Below are 21,148 nucleotides of genomic sequence, written 5' to 3' on the forward strand. Positions count from 1 at the left end.
CTGGGTAGGAAGCCTGCCAGCCCCGTCAACCCTCCCTGCTAGCACCAGCAAGGGTTCCGGGCCATGTGCTGCCGCCCGGTCCCCTCCCCCCCAGCACCAGCGAGGGTCCCAGGTCACCTCCCCAGCACCCACAGCGACCCCAGACTGCCCCCACAGAGCACCCACGACCCCCCGGCCCAAGTTTTAGTTAGGGTTATATAGTACAAGTCATGGACAGGTCACGGGCCATGGATTTTTGTTTAGTGCCCGTGACCAGTCCATGACTTTTACTAAAAATACCCGTGACTAAAACGTAGCCTTACTCATAACTAATTATATTTTTAGAGGGCAATTCTTAAACAGATCCTCCTACAAATTTTATTCCAACATGCTACTTAACATGCTGTTGCTGCTTTAATTGCAAATATGCAACATGCAATCCATCAACATTATACATGGTGTACAGAGTGGTCTCCATTAAGGAGGCAGGGTTTCCAACAGTTACCACACAGCGGTATCTGAGTTACCGCAGCTACCTTCATACTTGAGTATCTCCAATACTACTGGGTGGCAGCTGTTAGCAAGTCTTTCCTCCTTCGGTGTGAATAAGCCCCTTCGTTTTCAGTTTTCACTGATTTTTACTGAAAAAATCCCAGGTTTTACAAAAAGTATTCTTCTTTTTTTCCAATTTCCACCTACTTCTGTATAATTCAAATATATAAAAAATAACTTGTTTTATTAGGAAAATACAATACATTGCATGAGCTATATGTATTACAATAATACATTAGTCTGTGTGTATATGCAAAACTGCCTGTTGAAGTAAGGTTATGTATGAATCTAGAAGATACACACAATAAACAAACAGGCACACATGCCAGCTCTGAAGTGCATGAGCATCTGAATGTACTGATGAATCTCACACCCACTACGTACACATTTCAAGCTGTTAGAGATAAAGATCTGATGCACTAAAATAGAAAGAAAATGAAAATCTGTATCCAAATACTTTCAGAATACAAGGAAGTGTTTGAAAGTTAAAAAAAAAAACAAAAGCAGGAAAAAAGGATGAAGTTGAGTGTATGTGCTACAAATGGTGTGGCCCAATTATTATATGTAAATATTTATAGGCTAATAGTTCTAAGTCTACAACAGTAAACTGTTTATTCAAATGAAAAGTTTTATTTGGGGGATTAGAGATGTATTGTTTTCTTAAACTCACAGGTGGCATTGTGTTTTGAATTTGTTTTAGTTCTGCAGCAAACCCCATTGAATTCCATTAATCAAAGCATTAATTTACTGAATAAACCCCGATATTTACCCAGAAAAATTATTAATTGGTTTTTTCCACTGATTTTCACCTGTTTTTGTTGTAGTAGTAATAAACACCGATAAATTCCCAGGAAAGAATAAATAAAATAAACACCAAAAATGAAGGGCCCTATGTATGAAATAAGCAAGACTTGACTAGTATTGAATAGGGACAAAATAAATAGGATTCTATAGACATTTAACTGCGAAATGACTCAATCTATACATTGTAATTGAAAATTAGATCATTTATATAGTATTTTTTGAACCACGCTAGAGAAGTCTATGGTAGAATATTTTTTTCTATGAAGTTCCATGGGCTCACCTGTGAACCTGACATTGCATAGGATTAAGGGGATTATGGAGGCCCCTTATTCCCATGTGCAGGCTCCCACATCACCAGACCTGTGGTAGGAGAGCAGGAGGCTGCTACTCCCTCTCTTATACAAGTGTTCTGGGAAAGATAAAACCTTAACTCCACCCCACCAACATGCTGGCCAGCACGGAACTGGCACACAGGGAGAAGTGAGTTTCACTAGGGAAAAGACTGGCACAAGTTTAGCTCCTCCATGGAGCAAAGGGGGAAGCAGGGACAGAATTGTGACCCTCAGAAGCCCTGCCTCTTCCTGAGCCTGCACAGTTGTGTGCAGCCCCTTACTCAGGCTGGACTGCAAGGTATCAATCCAGCCCTTGAGGACTGTGCCATAAGGGTTTTCAACCTATTCCACTGCAACCCAGAAAGAATTAGACTCCAAAGGGAAAGCGAGTGGTACAACAGGAGTCAGCGGATTTCGCTACTTACTGAGAAATTTAATTTTTTTTTTTACAATTTCCCGCCCCATACACAGGGTCTGTTTTTGGTTGTTGTTTATTTTCCTCCCAGATCCCTATCCTATGAGCCAGAGAAGATGAAAGATGTCTCGAGAAGAACATTTTTGAAAGATAATCAGTATTATTTATTTGAGTGTAATTGGTGCTTGTGGAAATAACGGCTCTACCCTGGTCAATTGCAAGCTGCCTGACACAAACCTGCCAATTCATTCAGTCTTGTTCTGCAACAACCCTGCTTTTCCAGCCCTCTACCGTAGATGAGCCAAGTAACGGGACCGTTCTGTAAAACACGTCTAACGAGGATGTAATTCTGCAGACCACTGGTTTGAAGGACACAGTAGTAAACCTCACTAGCCCACCAGAAAGAAAGGGACATATCAAACAGGCGAGATAGGAGCCAGGAGGGCTGGCAATGAAGCCCCTGCATGATTTCATTTTCTTTTGGCTTTGACCCAGGTCTTGTGAGGAAGAATGGAGAGGCAGAGGCATTTCAGCAAAGCGAGATTTCGGTAATGAAATTATTTTTGTTTTTCAGTTTGTTTTGGGGTAATGTCAACAAACATTTCATACAACTCTGTGAAAAGTTCTGACTTTCATAATGAAGAGGTTCCAAAATGGGAATTTTGCACAGCCCTATTCAAGCTAGACCTGGCTGTAGGGTGACAGGAAGCACAGAATCATGGGAAAAGCATGAGGAAGCAAAGCAGAGGATGTGGGACATAAGAGGGACATAGCTGCACCCACATGTGCTTTCTCATGGCTTTCACGCAGAATAAAGCGGGAAACTTTGGAACAAAGTTGAGACCTTTCAGGGAAATAGCTCGGCACTTCAAAGTGGTTATTGTTACACTGAGGCATTTCCTGAACTCCGTCATCAAGGAGATTAATACAGAAATTTCCTCAATAAAAAGAATTAGTCTCTGAGGAACTGGCCTCGTACTGAAGCCCCTTCAGAACTCTCACTTCAAAGTGAGTACTTGATTCTCAGCAGGAGAGGAGTTCGATGTAATACTGACTTCCATGCTGGCAAGCTGAATTTAACCCTGCTGGGATCAGACGAGAAGATAGTTTATTCATATCTTTCTGCAAAGCACAACAATCAATCCCATCTCTTCATCATCTCTAATTTCTATTGTAACTTTTTCCAAGTAACACCCGCACCATCCAGTCTGTATATATACCTATCTGAGAGGCCAGGTGCACCATGGACCTCTGAAACTTGCTCAAGGCCACATGCAAATGATCAGATTTTTTTTAAAACAAGGAAAGTGTTTTTGCATTGGTGCTTGCATCCTGAGCAGCACCCCCTTTACTCCTGGGGGAATTATGCACCAAAAAATTAAAAATTCTGCACAAAATATTGGAAGATTCTGCAAAATTCTCCATATTCTGCATTATTGTCAAAATAATACAATATCATCATGCCAGTTTCAATTATTTTGGTAATTTATTTCAAAATATCTGTCAGCAAGAATGTCTGTAGCAAGACAGACCAAAAAATAAAAAAAGATTCTGGTCATTTTTTTTTTTTGGACAAATAGATTCTTTACTAGGCATATTAATACAGAACGTTGAGTAATTCATTTAAATGACAATACAGAGCTGTATTTCCTGCACCTATCAGAAACAGGAGTAATGGAGGAGCTGAGGAAGAGGAAAGGAGCCTAGGAGTGAACCTGGAGGGTGTTGGGTGTAGGTGAGAGAAGGTTTTTTCTTTGCGGGGGTGGGATTGTTAGGGAATTGGGAAGCCTCCCCCATGCAGACCCTCGCTGACCCCAAGGCTCTCCCATGCAGTCAGGCACATCTGCCCCTGTCCCTGCACCCCTCATCCCAATGGGTCTCTGCAGCACCCCGTCCTCAGGCAAAGCTGTCACCGCCACAGCTCCTGAGCCCATGCTCCAGTCTGTCCCCCACACTAGCCATTCTGAACCCCAGTCTGTGACCTCCCCAGTTGCCCTGTGTGCCCCACTCTGGCCTAACCTGGGTCCACGGGCAGGGTGCTGTGATGAACTTAAACTCCTGGGGGAATTCTGTAGCACTGGGCATAGAAATTTTTTTTCCTCGCATAAAATACACCTCTACCTCGATATAACGCTGTCCTTGGGAGCCAAAAAATCTTACCGCGTTATAGATGAAACCGCGCAGCCCCCCCCTCCTCCCCGGAGCACTGCTTTACCGTGTTATATCAGAATTCGTGTTATATCAGGTCGTGTTATATTGGGGTAGAGGTGTACATTTTGCTTAAGAAATGCTGCAGTTCTGCCTTTTGCCCACCGGAGGCCGCTGTGGTGCCAGAACAGCCAGTTGCCTTCATGCAGCTGACTGTTCTGGCACCACAGTGGCCTCTGGTGGACAAAAGACAGAACTGCAGCACTTAGGCAAAATATATTTTATGCAAGGAAATACAAAATTATGCAGGACAGACGAATTCTGCTCATCCGCAGATGCGCAGAATTCCCCCAGGAGTACCTCTTGCTCATTAATGTACACAGTCTCCCCAATTGGTATGTTCAATGAAGTGGCCTCTTGTACCCTGCCACACAGAGAAAACTGGGGTCCCCTGCCTGAAAACCAGAATGCAGCAAATTAACTCCCTGTCTGGATCTTCCACAGATCCAGAGAGGACTAATGAGGCAGAGCTGGGAATGGAAGGCTTAATAAGGGAGTCCAGGGGAGCCTGGAATCTACAGAGAAGCAGCTACCTGTGAGCCAGAAGGGAGGAGCCCCTGAGAATGCACAGCTCCAACTGCATGGCCAGCTTGTGTACGTCAGCCTAGCTCCATTGAAGTCACTGCTGTTGTGGGGTCATGTGGTGGCCCATTGAACCAACTTACGCATTTGTACTCAACAAAAAAAAATACCCATTGGAACCAAAATGAAAAACCCATAAGGAAGTGCAAGGCTAATTGTACTGACAAGGCAAAATGTGTACTTTGTCCTCCATATCTCCTTTCTGATATTGTCTAATTTGTTTCTTAACCCTATGCTGCTCTCAGAAACAAGAGCTCCTTTTGAAACAGGGAAAAAATAACACTTTTCTCTATGTACAATGTTAATAGGATTAAATGAAGTCTCTAATTTCCCTGGCCTCCAAGTACATGCGATGAAAACATTTCCAGAATGATTTCAAAATTGAACCTCTTGCTCTCAGTAATTTGATTTGTAAGAAGTAGATAAAAAGCAATACAGATGATCTTAAATACATCATGATTAGTTATATTTGCAAATGAAATGACTACATTTGCTTCCATGGCAATTATCTAATTTTGTGGAGACTGCAACTGCATGCTTCACTGGAAGGCTACACACCACACCAAATGTCTGTCTAGTTGTGTCTACTCTCCTTAGTTTCTCTACTATGAAGCGCCTACTGTTGAAAGTGTCCATTTTAGACACAAAGGGCCAGATCCTCATCTGGTGCAAATGGACACTGCTCTATTGATTGCATCAAGTGCATTTGAGAGCAAAGAAACTAAGGGGAGCAGAGACAACTAGAAAGATATATGAGGTGGGTGTTTTGTAGGGTTACCATATTTCCACAATCAAAAAAGAGGACATGGGGGGAGCCCCGCCCTAGCCCCGCCCCCATCCACTCCCTCCCACTTCCCACCCCCTGACTGCCCCCCTCAGAACCCTAACCCCCCCTGCTTCTTGTCCCCTGACTGCCCCGACCCTTATCCACTCGCATGGGTGGCAGGGTTGTAGAAATTTTGGTGTTGCCCAGAACCCACCCCCCCACACACCTGCCTAAGGCTCTGGGAGGGGGGTTGGGTGGGGGGAGGAGGTCTGGGGTGCAGATCCTGGCTGGGGATTAGGGTGCAGGAGGGGTGCAGGGTGCAGGTTCTGGGATAGAGTTTGGGTGCTGGGTGCAGGCTCCGGGCTGGGGCAGGGGGTGGGTGTGCAGGAGGGGGTGAGGGGTGCAGGCTCTGGGATGGAGTTTGGGGGTGGGAGGCGGTGCAAAGGGAGGGGGTGCAGGCTTTGGGAGGGAGTTTGAGGGCAGGAGGGGGGTGTAGGGAGGGGGTTTGGGGATAGGAGGGGATGCAGGGGTGAGAGCTGTGGGTCTGAGGATGAGGGGTTCATGATGCAGGAGGGGGCTCAGGGATGGAGCAGAGGATTAGGGTGTGGGGGATGAGGGCTGGGGCTGAGGGGTTTGGGGCGTTGGAGAGGCTCAGGGCTAGGGTGGAAGGGCAGGGTAAGGGCAGCCTGTCTTCCCATTAGTAAATGGGGGACACTAGGACCTGGGGGCAGCAGACAAGGGAGAGGCAGGCGGGGGTGGTCCACGGGGGACGGGACGCAAGGAGGGGGGCTGGCAGGTGGAGGCCGGGGACCCATCCAACACTCCCCCGCTCCCTGACTGCCCCCCCCTTACCATTCTGGCTCCACGTGTTTGCAAAATACTCTGCCCGGTGGGTCGGGGTTTGTGTGTTACACAGGGCTGCAGACAGAGGGAGGGGGGAGCAGGGGAGGGCTCTGGCTGCTGGAGGCCAATGGGAGTGGGTCAGTTGGCCCAGCTGCCCAATCAGCAGCCGCACTCTGCATGGAAGGGAGGGAGGGAGGCGAGGGAGAAAAAAACCCCGGACATTTTAACCTTGTTACCAATTCCTCCCGGACGGCTATTTAGAGACGCAAAAGCCGGACATGTCCGGGGAAATACGGACGGATGGTAACCCTATGTTTTGCCTCCTAAGCATATGCTGAAATCAATGAAGCTATGCCAATTTGCATAAGCTGAGGATCTGGCCCACAAATGCCGTTTCAAAAAATATATGTGGATCCCTTTGAAAATGTCGGACAAAGCATTTTTAGGAAAGGTGGACAAAGTACACCAAAAGCCTGGCCAGGAATTACTGCCTCAAGGGAGAAAGTCCTGGGATCCCTGGTTTGAATCTGGCCCAAGTCCATGGACCCAGAAGACTGATCATCTGAAGACGTGTGAAATGAACTGGTGATCTGAGTCTGGTTCTTAGTTGACATGTGTCCACAGCACAAAATCCACCACAACTGGCACCCTTGTTGGAAGTCTCAGCAGTGAGGAGAGGGATTCTGCTGACATGGCAAGTGAATCATATTCTTAACCCTGGCTAGAGACAATCCCTGCAGAGGAAGGTTGACAGAGGACAGCACAAGAAGCTCATATTGCTGATGAGCATGTTGGATCTATTCTGTCAACAAAGGGCTTTACTGCCCAGAGCATTCAGTATGATGGACTAGGGAGACAAAATGATCTGATCCCATATGCTGATTTCTATGTTCCCAAGTTCCTGCCATATGTGTTTCCCAGTTGTGCATGATTTTAACAGCATATCTTTAATCTCTATAATAAATAACACCTCAAGGTGCATTCATCAGGAAATCCCTACTGCAGAAACCCCACTTTGTTAAGGCCACTTTGTGCTGTATAAGCAGTCAAAAGTGGTCTTAACCCAGTTGGAGATAGCTGGTAGAAGGTAGATTGGTAGCACCAATCCCTGTGCTGACAGAGGTGGGTCCACAGCCTCCTGAACCAAACCCCTCTCCCATCCAAACCCAGGCATAGGGAAGGGGAGGGGGATGTGTCAGGGGTCAGGCATGGGTTGGACGAGGTGGGGTGTAAACTGGAGTTCTGTTATACCCAATCCTTCACCAGCATAAGGTCCCTGAGCAATCTTATGCCAGTGGTGAAAGTCAGGACTACCCCTTTGCAGCTCTGAATCAGGGAGCTGCAAATGATTTCCTATAGCCCCCTGCTTTTTCACTTGGTCTGAGCACACCTTGAAAAGACGGGAGAATCATGGCCTGTACATTTAATTATATCATTCAAGTAAATTTCCTTCAGAACAGATTTAAATATAGTACATTGGGGGAGGGGGAGGAGTTCTATCCATCTCCCATTTTATGTATGTCATGCAGTTAACATAAGAGTTTCAGCACATACCCATGAGTCCACAGATATCTGGATTCTCCAGTCATCACCAGCAAACTCCGTTCAGGCAGCATAACCGCCACTGTACGGCCATCTGGGTGCTTAAAATCCATTACAATCTGAAAACAAAGACAAAACCCTTCAGAATGATTAGTACTTATGCAGCCCCATGTAAGGGCATGGCACTGTGCAGACAAACAAAGTGTGCTGGGCCAGATCAGCCAGTGTCAATTGGTGTAGATCCATGGAATAGCCACTTCTTTCTTTGAGAAGCAAGGGCCTCAAGGTCTCCCCACAGCCCTTAACACCTCCACCCTTCACTACTGCTAACTTCAAGCATTCAAAAGTCTAAGGCAGGGTTCAAAAAACATGAGATTTGTTTTTGGTTTTTTAAGTCTCCAGACTTTAAAAAAATAAATTATTTCTATCTAAGGTACTTATATGGCCCCCTTCACTGCAGCATCTGAGCATCTCACGGTCTTTATTCTCACAACACTAGGGAAGCACTATTATCCCCATTTTACAGATGGGAAACTGAGGCAAAGAGACAAAGTGACTTGCCAAAGGGCACATACAAGAAGTCTATGGCAGAGCAGGGAATTGAACCCACATCTCCCAAGTCCCAGACTAAAGCCCTAACCACTGGGACATCCCTTCCTCTTGTAGTTTACCTTCAAGTTTCTGAACAATTAAGGTGTACTTGGGTCAGATTTTCAAGTTTAGCCCTTAAGGTTGTGGAGAAGAGACTTTTTTTTCCCCATCAAAAGCTGAGATTCCACAAAATCAAGCAACTCCAGGAACTGGGGCTTTAAGGAAAGCACCAAATATCATGAAACTTGGAAAAAAATAATGAGATTTGGCAACACTATTTTGTTCCTGGCTGCCTACTCCCTGAATTTATTGGTACACATTTTCCAAATTGGGGAAGGCCCTGATGAGGAAGATACAGAGCAGGGCAGACAGATGGCACTTAAACAAGCTAGGTAAGAGAAGACTTACCCTGAAAGAAAGGAGGACAAAAACATATGAGAGGCAATGTCTCCAATTATGCTGGAGACCGAGTGTCATGTACTGGACAGTGCTGCCACCTGATTTGTTACCTATCAAGTGTGCGATTAAAAAAAAAAAGAACTTTCTATAGTATGTTGAATCCAAACAAATTGAGCCGTGTCCAGCCTATGGATGTACAGAAGTTTAGCAAAGATGAAATGATGCAGTGATCAGTCATTTAAGAAAGAAAGGTGAGGCAGAGACTGTCATATGTATACTCTTCTTCAAAGGCTGCAAATTAACAATTGAAATAGTTTTCTTTAAAATACACTGTCACCAGTGCACACTGGGAAAATCTATAATGGCATTTAAATACATAGGAAGAGCTCATTGTTGTTCATGTTCTGGTAGCACCCACAATCAAGGCACCACTGTGCCAAGGATTGTAGGAACACATACAATGACAGGGTCCCTCCCCTGAAGAATCTGCAATCTAAGCTGAGACAAGAAATGATGAGTTTAACAAACCATAGCATTGAAAGGGAAGGGAGGAGGAGGGTAATAGGAATGAGTTTACATGGCTACAGGTCACCCGTGTTGCACTGTTTGACAGTTCTGAAGCATAACTAAATAGCAACCCCCACCCTCACACTTATCAGTTGGCAGTTTCCTGTAAGCATCATGGGAGAAGTGTGTCGTGAGGAGGAAGAGGCCATTGGCTTTGTATGGGGAGGTAATTCCAGGGATAAATGGGGGCATGAAGTGGACACATGGAGTGTGAAGGCTGCTCTCACTGGCAGAGCAAAGAGGGGCAGGGGAGGACTAGCTAAAGGATAAAAGCAGAGAAGCAGGGAGGGGCAGAGTTGTGAAAGGCCTGGGGAGGGGGGGCAATAAGGAGCTTTAACTAGCTGAAAAAGGCAGGCAGGATAAAACACCTGAGATGACACACTGAGAATGACAGACAAGGCAGAGGATTTTGGGAGATGTGTTTTGAGTTAACTGGATGGGGCATGTGGATGTTAGGAGGCGAGAAAGAGCAGGTAGTCAAGGCAGGAGAGCAGGAAGACCAGGATGAGAGAGTTTTAGCTGCCAGGACAATGAGCGAAAACAGCATTTTAGGATTGGTCTACAAGCAAACTTGCAGTGAAATCAGTTTTAGTTCACTCCTTTGTTATTGTTTTTTTTCGACTGAAGCAAAATCGAAACAGGACCCTTTCAATCTGGAGTAAGGTATGCACCAAAATAACAAAAGGTGTGAATTGAAACCAATTCAGTCATTTCAGTGCAAGTCTGTGTGTAGTCCAGCCCTCTGAGAGGCTGTGGAGGAAGAAACAGCAGGAACTGGACAAGGCCTGGACAAAGCAAAGGACAGGGCCCAGTTTGCAGGCCTCGGTGACAAAGAGGATGGCAATGTTCAAGGCTGACAGAAGGAAAGGGGCAGGATTTTGACAGAAGATCAAGAGTTCCATTGGGCCACGTTAAGTATAAGATGACAGAGTCACCCAGGAGGAGATGACAGAGAGATGGGCTGAGATGAAATTTGCTCTTGCTCAAAGCTCAAGTCATCAGGCCCTGTGCAGGGAACTCAACAGGGATGGGTCAGAATCCACCTCCAAAACTACAGGCAGGACATAGAGCTTCAGCACAGCCCTGCTATTGCTGCTATTTCAGCCTATGGACTGGAACAGTGGCTTTGGTCCCTCGTGCCTCTCATGTGAGGATACTGGGTCATGGGATCATCATACATGTGGATCCAGTAGCTCCTCTCCCTGTACTCCTTGCTCATCAGCTTATTCAGGTCTGGCACCAAGGCCCCTGCATGGCTGCTCTATTTCTGCTCACTCCCTTCTCTGTGGTGGGAAAATGTGGGACTATTTTATAGCATAGAAGCCTTGTGGGGCTCTCCCCGTCTGACTGAATTTCACCCTTATTGCATAGCCAGTGCCCATTCCAGAATGGATTAACCAGTCACATTTCAGGAGTTACTGATAAAAGATTAATTTACTTGGCAAACAATTGTAGTAAATGTACATACCGATAGTAAGGGCAGGAGTTGTTTCCAGCTGAGAATGGGGGACTGGAAGTCAGGACACTGGCTTTCTTTGGGAGACTGGGCATGTTATTTAATCTCACTGGGCCTGATCCTCACTGCCACAGCATTGTAAAGTGGCCTTAGGATAAATGGGAATCTGGCCCTCCTTGCCTCCGTTTACTCATCTGTACAATGGGTAGAATATTCACATACTCCACACGCATGTTGGGAAGCACAGTCAATTATTGTTTGTGAAAGTAATTGGAGATCCTCAGATGAAAACCCCTCTCAAAGTGAATTTATTAACAATAAAAACTTAGTATTGGATGCACCTAGAGCAAACAATAATTTGACTTTTTTTGTCTCAGCAACAAATCTGAGGGTCAGACTAAGAGCCAAAATTTAGGAACCACGCTATGAACATCTGAAGGAAGAGACTGTAATTCCTATGCTAGTGTTTCTTGTTTCCGCCTAGAATCGTCAGACCTGAAGACTTAAAAACCTAAACAACATAATTTCTGCCACTCTTAGACTGTAGTACAGTAAAGAACATTTAACCCTGCTGAGTTTTTGAAGACCTCTCTTCTCATCTCTGAAAGAACTATTGCTGACTGAAGTAGATAACATTCCCAAACTTCTGTGTGTGTCTATCCTACCAGAACATTCAGTTGTTACAGTCAGACACACAAAAAGGACAGATTAAGTCATTTGGTCCTCTTTTTAATTCACTAAGGACTCACAATCAATAAAGCTACTCTGCCACCACTGAATCAATCTGCTTCATGACAGCTCTGCTACACCGGAGCTATTTACAATTACTATTTTTGTTTTTTACCCATTTTCTTTATTCTCTGAGGTGGCAAAGTCAATAAAGATCAAATTTCCAGCTAGCCCACGGTGCCTCACTGGGGATGGCAGCTGATGATAAAAATGCTGGATGCTTTGATCTTATACACCCTTTACAATCTTTCTTTGTTTCTGTGGGAAAAAAATACATGCCTCTACACACACCAAAAACCTGAAAGATACGTTAAGGAGCTAATAATATCCCCTTATAGAGGTAAATACAACGTCATGATGCCGGGTTATTTAAGGGATAATGTTCATGATGATGGAGTATATGAATCAGTAAACAGCTTTCAAAGATGGTTAAACATCAAAGCAAAGCAGACGCCTACATCCTGAACACTTTTCCTATTACATAAAATATAGCAAAATGCAAAGAAAGAAAAAGAAAAGAGAAAAAGAGATCAAATAAAAAAGAGTACGAGACTTCTGTGCTGCCTCTGCCACTGAGCTGACATCATATTTCATGAAAGGCAAGGAGGACAGAAGTGAATAATTGTTCAGGACTCTAGAAAGGGAGTAGTTGTCCAAAGGTGGATAAGGAATGATGCAACTGGACATATATAATGGCAATAAGTTTTCTGGGATTTGATTCTGGTGTAATTTATATTCAATATTAATCTAAAACTTTATGGCAAGCATGGTTTAATGGCTAAAACACTGGGCTGGGAGTCAGACAATATGGAATATTATTCCAGGCTCTGTCACTGATTTGCTGAGTGACATAGGGTAAGCCACATAACCTCTCTGTGCCTCTGTTTCTCAAAATGTAAAATAATGCCTACCTCATAAGGCTGCTGTGAAACTAAATGGCACAATTGTGCAAATAAGTCTGCATGAACAGACCCCCTGTGCCCACACCACGCCCCAGCCAAACAATGGGGTTCCATGTGAGTGCTGGAGTCTGTCTTCACAGAGTCACTCAAAAGATTGATGCCTAATATATTACTGTTGGTACTGTGCTTTGTGATTAAATGCAAAGAGTATATTAAATGTCAGCTTACACAAGTTCTCAGCACCAGAATTCTGAGCAGCACTAGAATATGGGGCGGGGGGGAGGTGTCATTTCACCAAAATAATCTACTCATTTAAATTGTATCAGATCTAGAAAAACGTGTTATCTAATCTATCCAGGTATTTATGCTGCACACATGGCCACAGAATCTGAACATGCTCTGGAATATGAAACTATGATGAAGCTGATATGCCTCATCACTTCTCACCCTCAAAATCTCAGTACACACACACACACACACACACAAAAATCAGGCTAACATTTTATCTGATTTATGCCAAAACATATTAACAATGACTAACTACTTAGGTGCATAGATACTATGCTGATGGGAGTCAGATAAGTACTTAATAGATTTTCTTTCACCAAAAAGTGTGTTCAGTTTTCCCTCAAAATGATGCATAATATTCTTTTGATACTTCGTTTCATATATCAGTCACCATGTGTTGCTTATAGCACCCTGTTTTGTTAACCTCTTCTTAAGTGTAGTCCATTATACTGATTTTCAAACCATTACTTATCATCTCAAATACATTATTGGCATCATTTCATTCATTTCTTTTCAGGATCTTACACAGCTAGTTTTTGCTTGATAACCATAAGAAAGGCAGCATAGGTAACGGTTAGAGCAGGATACTATGATCCTGGACTCTGTGCCAAGCAAATGACTCAGTGAGCCAGATTCTCTGTCTGCTCTGTTCCCTTTGCAAGATTCGGGTGGTGCCAGGGAAATAGAAGGCAGCTGCAATTTCCCCGTGAGGGGTTCCCCTTGAATGCTCCCTCTGTGCACAGCTAGCAGATGGCTCCTTGGGAGTGGTTACCAGCTGGTGCAGCTGGGACTAGTGCAGAACTGACCAGAGGAGGCCTACCATCTCCCTCACAGCCCCCACTCTGCTGCGCTCCATGGTATCCGACTGCAGCAGTGAATATTGGCCATTGGCCTTGGGCTAGTCACTTTATTTTGCAGGGTCTCAGTATTCCTCATCTGTAACATGAGGATAAACACTCCTTCCCTTCTTCAGAGGCATATTGCATGACTGAACTCACTCATGTTGATAATGCGCTTTGAGATGTTTGGCTGGAAGGTGAGGTAGAAGTTCCTAATCTCTAAAGTCATACTTCCACCAAATGGTCTGCCATTGCATTAGCCCATCTTTCTGCAGTCCTGACAGAACAAGGAGTAATTGTCTCAAGTTGCAGTGCGGGAAGTTTAGGTTGGATATTAGGAAAAACTTTTTCACTAGGAGGGCGGTGAAGCACTGGAATGGGTTACCTAGGAGGTGGTGGAATCTCCTTCCTTAGGAGTTTTTAAAGTCCGGCTTGACAAAGCCTTGGCTGGGATTATTTAGTTGGGGATTGGTCCTGCTTTGAGCAGGGGGTTGGACTAGATGACCTCCTGAGGTCCCTTCCAACTCTAATATTCTATGATTCGTAATGTGTTTGTTTCCCATTCACCAATCATTCATCCTCTCCAAACTTCCACATCATCAGTAGGCTACTAAAAAACAAAGCAACCAACCAATCGCCTGCGACCTCTCCCATGCTAAAGACTCTCACTATCTCCCCTTCCAAAGGCTCTTATTTCTTCAGCATGCTGGAATGTAATTCGTCAGGCCCTCCTGCTTTCCCAGCTTCCCAATTACATAAGCGGCTCCCTGTGCTAAGCCTCAAAGCATCTGATGTTAGAATTTTGCACGAGAGAACCCACATTCCCGTAGTGGAGAGGTAAATCATTTAATTGGCTCACTCTCTCCTCTGCCACCTAATCCCCTCTGGAAAGTGTGATCCAGCCCCAGAATGTGACCTTCAGCTCCTTCTGTGATTGCTGAAACAAAGACACAGTCAGGTTCTCAGCAGTATCTAGTTTATTTCATTTCACTAACTTCCCACTCTCATTCTTTAATAAAGGGCCTCTCTAACTCTGCGCTCAGCCACTTGCTTTCTGTGTACTAAAAGAGTTTAATGGTTTAGTCTTCAATTTATTTCTTCTACTGACCTAGCTTTTCTTAGCAATATTTTACCACTTGAGGGCAGTGGTCCCCAAACGGTGGGGCGCCCCCCCTGCGGGTGATGTGGAGGAACATTCAGGGGGTGGGATGCAGCAGGGCCTGGATCAGCCCCCACGGGGTGGTGCAGAGAGAGCTCCATCCAGCCCAGCTCCGGCCCCAGCCCTAGCTCCACTCTGCCCCCTGCTCTGCCCTCATTCCCTCTCCGCCCCCAGGCCAACTCCACCTCTAGCCCCAGCTCTTTCCCCATCTCCAGTTCTCCCTCCAGCTCCACCTTCAGCCTAAGCACCTCTGCTGAGCCTACTATGCAGTAATGGAGGAGGGCACGGACGGATTCCATTACTAGTAAGGGGGGATCGCGACAGGAAAAGTTTGGGCACCACTGCTTTAGGGGGGATTTCTGCCCTCATGAAGGTGTGTGCTATTCTGCTGACATCAGTGGAACTACATCTTCTTATGACAAGGCTGAATGTATGTGAGCCTTTCAAAATATCCATTCCATCAGCTTTCTTTCTTGATAATTTAGGCTTCCTATGCTTTCCAATGAGGTGAAGTTCAGTGGTGAGAGCACTAGACCACAATTCTGTCATGCAGGACACACAGTGACCTCAGTGAAGTAAAGAGGAATCATGGCATTGATTTCAATGTGTCCATCTCCTCAGACTTGCATTACATTTACTCCAGTCTAAACCTCTATGTCCTGGAAGGAAATATACGTCACTGACATGTATATCCTTCCTGACCCCATCCTACAGCTCTCTCCCCTTTCTCCCCTGTTATAGACACATTCGTTTCTTGTTTGCTGTAACCCCTCCACTTGCCCCAGTGACCTCATTGCATCACAGTGACCTGATCTCCTTTGTGCCCACTCTCATGCCTCTCCACTTACTGCCCCTCTCCCTTCCATCTCTAAGATCACTGAACACACTTTTACAATTACTGTCTGGAGTTCCCCTCCTCCAATTCCATCCTAGACTCTCTCCAATCCATCTTCCACTCCTTGCATTCCACTGAAGGTCAGAACCAGTACTCCATTCTCATCCTCCTTGACCTGTCAGCCACCTTTGACACAGTAAACCATGCCTGTCTTCTTGAACTATTGTCCTCGTTTGGCCTCTGTTACTCTGTTCTCTACTGGCTCCCTTCCTATCTCTCTAATCGCTACTTCGGCATGTTCTTCAGAGGATCTTCCTCGCCTGCTCTCCCACTTTCTGTGGGGGGTTCCACAGAGTTCAGTGCTTGGTCCTCTTCTTCTATAGCTTATCTTGGGTAATTTCATTCACAAACATAAATTCAATGACCATCTTTATGCTGATGACTCACAGACCTACCTCGCTACTCCAGACCTGCCTCCTTAAAATCTTGGCCTGTCGCTCCAACATCTCCTCATGGCATAGGCGCTGACTCCGTGGGTGCTCCAGGGCTGGAGCACCTATGGGGGAAAATTAGTGGGTGCTCTACATCCACTGGCACCCAAGCTCCCCTCACCCCTCGCCCCACCTCCTCCTCCTCCTCCCCCGCGCTTCCCCCGGGTCAGCGCCAAACAGCTGTTTGGCGGCGTGCTGGGAGGGCGGGGGAGGAGCGGGAACATGGCGAGCTCAGGGGAGGAGGTGGGGCCGGGGATTTGTGGAAGGGGTTGGAGTGGGGGCGGAGTTGGGGCAGGGACTTTGGGGAAGGGGTGGGAAGAGGCGGGGCTGGGGTGGGGCCGCATGGAAAGGGTGAAGTGGGGGCAGGGCCGGGGGCAGAATGGGGGTCGAGGTCCCCGGGGGAAAGCAGGCAAGTCAGCGCCTGTGCCTCATGGAGGTCAGTCATCAGTTCAAACTTAACATGACTAAAACAAAGCTCTTAATCTTTCCTCCCCGCTACCTCCTTTCTCAATCACTGTGGACATCACACCACTCTGCCTGTCATTCAGGCCTACATCTTTGACTCAGACCTTTTTCTAGGTCCTTACATTCAGGCTATGTCTAAATCATGCCAATTCTTTCCACATAACATCTCTAAGATACGACTTTTCCTATCCATCCATCCAGCTAAAACTCCCATCCAGGCTCTCATCATTTTGTGGCTCGATTACTGTAACATCCTTTTCTCTGGCCTCAACAAATGCAGTCTTGCACCACTCGTAGCCACTCAGAATGCTTCTGCAAATATCATTTTCCTAGCCCATTGCTTTGGCCATGTCACCCCTCTCTTTGCATCCTTCCACTGGCTCCCTCTTCTCTAGTGCATCAAATGTACACTGCTTGCCTTTACTTCCAAGGCCCTTCAGGATCTATCCCCACCATTTCTGTCATCTCTTATTTAGTATTGAGAGGTCAGCTCCCACCTCTAATGGGCCTGTGATGTTAGCTTGCATCACCCATTTATTAAATTTTCAAACTAGCACCTTTGTGCTTTTTCAGTTGCCAGTAGCTGGGAATGAGCAACAGGATATGGATCACTTGATGATTACCTGTTCTGTTCATTCCCTCTGGGGCACCTGGCACTGGCCACTGTCAGAAGACAGGATACTGGGCTAAATGGACCTTTGGTCTGACCCAGTAGGGCCATTCTTATGTTCTCCCATGCTGCCTCTTATTCTTGGGAGGAACTCCCCACAAGTATCCACCAAGGTATCTCACTATCCTCCTTCAAATTCTCCTTTCTTGTGATGTCTACAAAAAACTTAAACGATAGGCCGCTGGTGTGCTAAGACCACTTCCTAGCATGCTAATCAGTATTGTCTTCTTGTTTCCTTACTACCTGTCAGTCTGTCTGTCTGTATCCATATATTGTCTCTTGTTTTATGCTTAGACTGTAAAACTCTCTAGAGCGGGGACTATCTTTTTGTTTTGTGTTTGTACAACACCTAGCACCATGGAGTCCTGGTCCGTGACTAGGGTTCCTAGGCAATACAGTAATATACATAATAAATAATAATAATTTACTTATTACATCATCAGTGCTCTCACGGTTTACTTACAAACTACTGTGCTTTTATTACACAATAGATATCACTAATCCTTGCTACTATATTCATATGTAAAATGACTTGGTGTGCACATGAGTTTACGTACTTATATTGGCATAGTGTATATGTAATTTACATACACTCACCTCGTGCCAGCTCTGAGACAAAAGGTGGCAGCCAACCAGAGTAGAAACATGTATACAACTGTGGGGTTAGGGGAAGCTTTGTCTAAGGACACTTGGACAAGCTTTTTCTCCTTGCAAAAATTACTGCCTGCCCAGGGGGTCTTTAGTGTCCAAATAATAGAACTTCAGAGTTTACAAAATGATAACGCCACTCTGTGTGTGTGTGTGTGTGTGTGTGTGTGTGTGTGTGTGTGTGTGTAAGTAAAAACATGCCCAACACCTGGTAGCTGCCATCTAACTGAGTCTATAAAAAGTATGCAAATATACCCATCTTTGCTGTAACCTTGTCCCCACCGCACCCCAGCTATCTGGTTGTCCACCTACTGAGCCTTGTTATAATTCTAATTTGATAGTTTTCTGGGCAGGGACTGTCTTTTTGTTTTTACTAATTTGTACAGCACCAGCACACTGGGCCCCTGACTAGGTCCTCCAGGCGATTTAAGGAATAATAATTAAACTGACAACAATGCTGGACAAAGAATGTGATGAATGGGCCTTTGTGGGTTCAGAAAATGCTCCCAAAGCTGAAGCAATAGGTGGCCCATGGCATGTGAAGAACCACCTCCGCACCAGGGACAGGATGAAATACTAATTTGATGTTTACTGCTCCGGCACCACTGCCATGCAGTATCTGTTATAACAGCATTTTTCAGGTATCTAAAAGGGTGTCATAAGGAGGAGGGAGAAAACTTGTTCACCTTAGCCTCTGAGGATAGAACAAGAAGCAATGGGCTTAAACTGCAGCAAGGGAGGTCTAGGTTGGACATTAGGAAAAAGTTCCTAACTGTCAGGGTGGTTAAACACTGGAATAAATTGCCTAGGGAGGTTGTGGAATCTCCATCTCTGGAGATATTTAAGAGTAGGTTAGATAAATGTCTATCAGGGATGGTCTAGACAGTATTTGGTCCTGCCATGCGGGCAGGGGACTGGACTCGATGACCTCTCGAGGTCCCTTCCAGTCCTAGAATCTATGAATCTATGAGAGTGAGGACATTCCCTGTGCTTTATGGCCCTGGCTAGAGCAGACTGCAGATTCATCCTCCTCCCGGTTAGTCGGAAAATGAGTCCCCTCTCTCCACAAAGACATATAGCAGCTCTGGAAACATTCCCTATCTTCCCCACCTCTGTGAGTCTGAATCTCCTGCCCCTCCACAGATTAGCATAGGAATCTGAGGTAGCTGGGGAGAAGGTATGAATTTTGGGCCTCATAAACAAAGGGTCCAGTTGGATTGATTCCCAGGAGACCCCAGATTTGTTCCACCTGCCCTGTCTTAACCACAACCCCATCCCCTGGCACTGTTCTAGCCACACCACCATGTCCCCAGCACGCTGCATCTGAAACTCCCACCCGGCAAACTGCATAGTACTCAATGTCCATACCGCAGCCGGATGAAAGGCTAAACTGACCTAGCCTGGAACCAATGGTTGTAAAGAGATTAACACATCTCTGACTCCAGCTTGTAATGGCCCAGCAGGAGCTGTTTCAAATGGTGTGTATTACCAGCGCACAAGACACACACATACACACACACCAACCCTTGCGCACCCCTTCCAGGAGTGCGTGGCATAGCATCTACAGATACCCCTAGGCAACAGGAATCACCAAGTGGCCTGGTAGGGCAGCCTTATGTCCTCTTTGTGCTGCAACATTGCGCAGAGGGGACATATTGGGGGCCCAGAATCTGGCCCTACATATACAAAACCAGTTAAGCCACACAAAAGTAAAGTCATTCCTTAGCAACCAAAATTGTACTCCCTACAGAGACCATAAAAATAATGAAAGCCATCTTCTTGGCCAATGCTGTCTCACAGGGCAGTGAAGTATAATTCAAACACAGCATGACTTTCTTTGAAATAGATTTCTTTAAACTCATTTGGGAAGATTGCTTTATCCACTTCATGCCGTAGCTGTGTTCTTCTCCACATCTCAAAAAGTACCATAGATGCATGAAAAGTTGTGAAATGTAACATTTTAAATAGGTTAAAAAAAAACCATAACAACAGCTAGGCAGCTGGTATGCTGAGACCACTGGATATCATGCTGACCAGTACTGTCTCATTGCTTCTTTGAACTATTCCCATCAGTCTATCTGTATCTCTCTATTTTCTTCTGCCTTATACTTTGCTTTATCCGCCTGTTGTCTATATTGTTACACGTAGATTGCAAGCTCTTTGGGGCAGGGATTGTGCCTATAAGGGTGTGGACTCACCCCTGCGACGCCTCCTGCTGGTCGATTCGGAAATTAGCTCTGCCAGCCTTGGAGCACCCTCTGCAGGCCAGTGATCTGCCTTGCCACTGGCCCCGTGTCCCTCCCAGGATCCCGGTGCCCCTTTCTATGGGTGCTGCCCCCTGGCAGTACCCCCACATTTCTGGGTCTCCCCCTCCCAGGGGAACCCCCACCCACTATCCCCACTTCACCTCAGTCTTGGCTACTGCCCCGTCTCCATCTAGCCCCCGTTCACTGGGGCAGACTGCAGTATCAGCCACCCATCACAGGCAAAGGGGTTCGGACCTGCTGCCTCTGCCTACCCATGGGCTGCCCCCTGCAACCCAGTACCTAATAGGCCTTACCAGGCCTGCAGCCTGGGGCTTTCCTAGGCCGGAGCTCCCCGGCTCCCTTGGCCTTTCCCCAGCCCTGCTCCACTATAGGCACTTAGTTAAGCTCCCTGCAGCCAGGCCCTTCTCTCTCTGAACGCAGAGAGAAAAGCTCCCTGCAGCCAGGCCCTTCGCTCTCTGAACGCAGAGAGAGATTGCTGAGCTCCTGGCTCACTGCCTCTTATAGGGGCCAACTGGGCCTGATTGGGGCTTGGCCACAGCTGAGCCTACCTTCCCTAATCAGCCCAGGCTTCTTGCCCCAGCCACAGCCCTCCTGGGCTGTTTTAAGCCCCGAAGGGCAGGAGCGGGTAACCATCCCGCTACAGTGGCTTTGTTATACGTTTGCACAGTGCCTAGCACAATGGGGCCCTGGCCGCTAGGCTATATCATAATACAAACAGTAATAAATCATCCTATATTCCATGGGTGAAATCTTAGCCCCACTGAAGTCAAAAACTCCCTCTGACTTCAATGGGGAGAGGATTTTATCCTATATATTTAT

The 21,148-nt window shown here is 46.0% G+C and overlaps 1 protein-coding gene across 3 annotated transcripts in view; it reads right to left on the reverse strand.

Moving 5' to 3' along the window:
- Positions 1 to 21,148, reverse strand: part of ALKBH8 (alkB homolog 8, tRNA methyltransferase) — an 80,822-nt gene that overhangs the window by 22,851 nt on the left and 36,823 nt on the right. For all 3 annotated transcript variants that reach the window (XM_026653418.1, XM_026653417.1, XM_024217170.2), the window contains exon 8: positions 8,036 to 8,142. In XM_026653418.1, coding sequence (XP_026509203.1) covers positions 8,036 to 8,142 — 107 coding nt within the window. The remainder of the gene's footprint in view (positions 1 to 8,035; positions 8,143 to 21,148) is intronic.

Source organism: Terrapene carolina, unplaced genomic scaffold, assembly GCF_002925995.2.
Source record: "Terrapene carolina triunguis isolate 2854851 unplaced genomic scaffold, T_m_triunguis-2.0 Scaffold138, whole genome shotgun sequence".
Lineage (NCBI taxonomy): Eukaryota > Metazoa > Chordata > Testudines > Emydidae > Terrapene > Terrapene triunguis.